This window comes from Trichechus manatus, unplaced genomic scaffold (assembly GCF_000243295.1).
Source record: "Trichechus manatus latirostris isolate Lorelei unplaced genomic scaffold, TriManLat1.0 scaffold00035, whole genome shotgun sequence".
NCBI lineage: Eukaryota > Metazoa > Chordata > Mammalia > Sirenia > Trichechidae > Trichechus > Trichechus manatus.
In genome coordinates this window covers 185,369-187,753 of record NW_004443971.1, presented here as the reverse complement: position 1 = coordinate 187,753, position 2,385 = coordinate 185,369, and the positions used below count along the sequence as shown (strand labels likewise).

The 2,385-nt window shown below is 42.1% G+C and overlaps 1 protein-coding gene across 1 annotated transcript in view; it reads left to right on the top strand.

Moving 5' to 3' along the window:
- Positions 1 to 2,084, top strand: part of LOC101352707 (NUT family member 2G-like) — a 45,239-nt gene extending 43,155 nt beyond the window's left edge. Inside the window, exon 8 of the mRNA XM_023730252.1 lies at positions 1,984 to 2,084. Coding sequence (XP_023586020.1) covers positions 1,984 to 2,084 — 101 coding nt within the window. The remainder of the gene's footprint in view (positions 1 to 1,983) is intronic.
- Positions 2,085 to 2,385: the final 301 nt, after the last annotated feature.

Sequence of the window (2,385 nt, the reverse complement as noted above, 5' to 3'; positions counted from 1 at the left end):
ATGAGAAACTACTTTGTTCTGTAAGCTTTCATCTAAAGTGAGAATAGCAGCACAATTGGAAGAGCATAGTCAATGTCACTGAACTGTGCATGTAGACATTTTGAAATGGAGCATCTTTGGCTATATATATTTTCACCAAAAAAAGAAAGAAAAGGTAGAGAAGGGAGAGGGTGGACATGTTGTGAGGTTGTTAACCAATGTCATAAAACATTATGTGTACTACTGTTTCATGAGAAACTATTCGTTCCGTAAGCCTTCACCTGAAGTACAATAAAAAAGAAAAAAAAATGTACGCAGGAAACATGACTAAACAGAAACATACAAATTAAAGAAAAATTGATTTATCATTAAGCCTGAAGAGAAAAGTTAAAAACAGTTCCCACTGAAATCACCATGTTTACAATGCAATAAAATGTAAGCATGTTGAGAATTTAGTATATCTAACTTAGTGAATAAGAAGCCCTGATGGCACAATGGTGAAACACTCGGCTGCTAAATGAAAGTTGGCCTTTGGAACTCAAGATCTGGCAATCTGCTCCCATAAATACTGTTGCTGTTAGGTGCCATCGAGTAGGTTCTGATTCACAGTGACCATCTGTACAACAGAATGAAAAACTGCCAGGTCCTGTGCCATCCTCACAACTATCATTCTATTTTGAACCCATTGTTGCAGCCACTGTGTCAATCCATCTCGTTGAGGGTCTTCCCCTTTTTTGCTGATCCTCTACCAAGCATGATGTCCTTTTGCAGGGATTGGTCCCTCCTGATAACATGTCCAAAGCACCTGTCCATAAAGATTACAGCCTAGAAAACCCTATAGGGCAGTTCTACTCTGTCACTTGGTGTCATTATCAGTCACAATCAACTTGAGAGCGGCTAACAACAACAAAGTAGTGAATATAAACTGAACCTTTATCAAAGACATTTGGATACACTGAGTGAACATTCATCAAATATGACCCTGTAGTGAGTCTTAAAGAAAATGTCAGCTAATTGCAAATAAGACAATATCTTACTGTAGTTAACAATTTTCGTATTATTGGATATTTTATTGTTTTTAATTAGAAATAAAGCTGTGAAATAATCTTGAAAAAAGAAAAGCAAAATATTAGGTAGGCCACAGTTCTTGCACAGTGAAATTAAAATGAAAGTAAAAAAAAATCAGATGGTGCAAACATCAAAAAGCAAAAGATATTTTATATGCTTAGAATGTGATTACAAGAAAAAAAAATTTTATAATCTACTTGACAATTGGTAAACGACCAAGTTAAAGTCATTGTCATCATGAAAAATCAAAGTACTCAAAACCAGAGAATGTGGTCAAAGCAATGATCTTGAAATAAATGTATCTTTAAAAACATAACATTAAAAAATGAAAAAAAAAACATCGTCCTGGAGTGGATTCTGACTCATGGCAACCACACGTATTACGCAGCAGAACTGCTGCATAGGGTATTCGTGGCTGTAATGTTTACAAAAGCACTGTCATCTCCCGCAGAGCCACTTCCTGGATTGAAACTGCCAACGTTTTTTTTTCAGGTTGGTACACCAGCTTAAATCTTTTGCGCCACACAGGGACCTTCAAAAAAATGGGGGGAAAGGGACATTGAAAAGTAGTAAACCGATTGTTCAAATCTGTAAAACCAAGTAGGGAAATATGAGACCCAAATTTCATACTAAAAATTAAGTAAATATCAATACAATTTTTGTAAAAAATGATAAGCTTCAAGAATAAAAGGAAGAAACAGATTATTTGAATGAAAATGACAAAATGAACAAAACTTCCTGACTCGCATCATGGGGCATGGGGGGCCGCCCTGAGAGCCCAAGGAAACAGGCTGGGGGAGAAGGTGACAAGCCCCGCGGGGCCTTTCCAGGGAGGGGTCGGTGAAGGCCTCAGACAGGAAAGGGGACAGGCGGGGCCACCAGCTGGAGGCGGAAAGGCGTGGCGGACCGGCTCACAGCTGTTTTAACCGGAAACAGAGGCGGATCCAGGGCAGCAACAGGGCGTGTGCGGGGACTTCAACATCCTCAGGGACCCGGAGACTCCAAGCGGGGAGGACACAGGGCTGGAGAGGACGTGAATCCCGGGGCGTGAATTAGAAAAAAGACATTCACACAACCTTGCGGGATCTTTGCTCTTGGGCAGAAAACGGAGCTGCCTGCGAGGCTGTGCAGGGGGCATGGCCTGGAATGGCAAGGGGCGGTGCGGGGTGTGCAGGGGGCGGGGCCAGGGATGGCAAGGGGCGGGGCGGGCTGTGCAGGGGGCGGGGCCTGGTGTAACACTATCCGGGTGTTCCTGCCCCCTGCTACCCCTAAGTCAACTGAGAGACACCAGGCCTTTGAGAAAGAGAAAGCAGACTTTATGGCAAGCTGGTCAAGCAA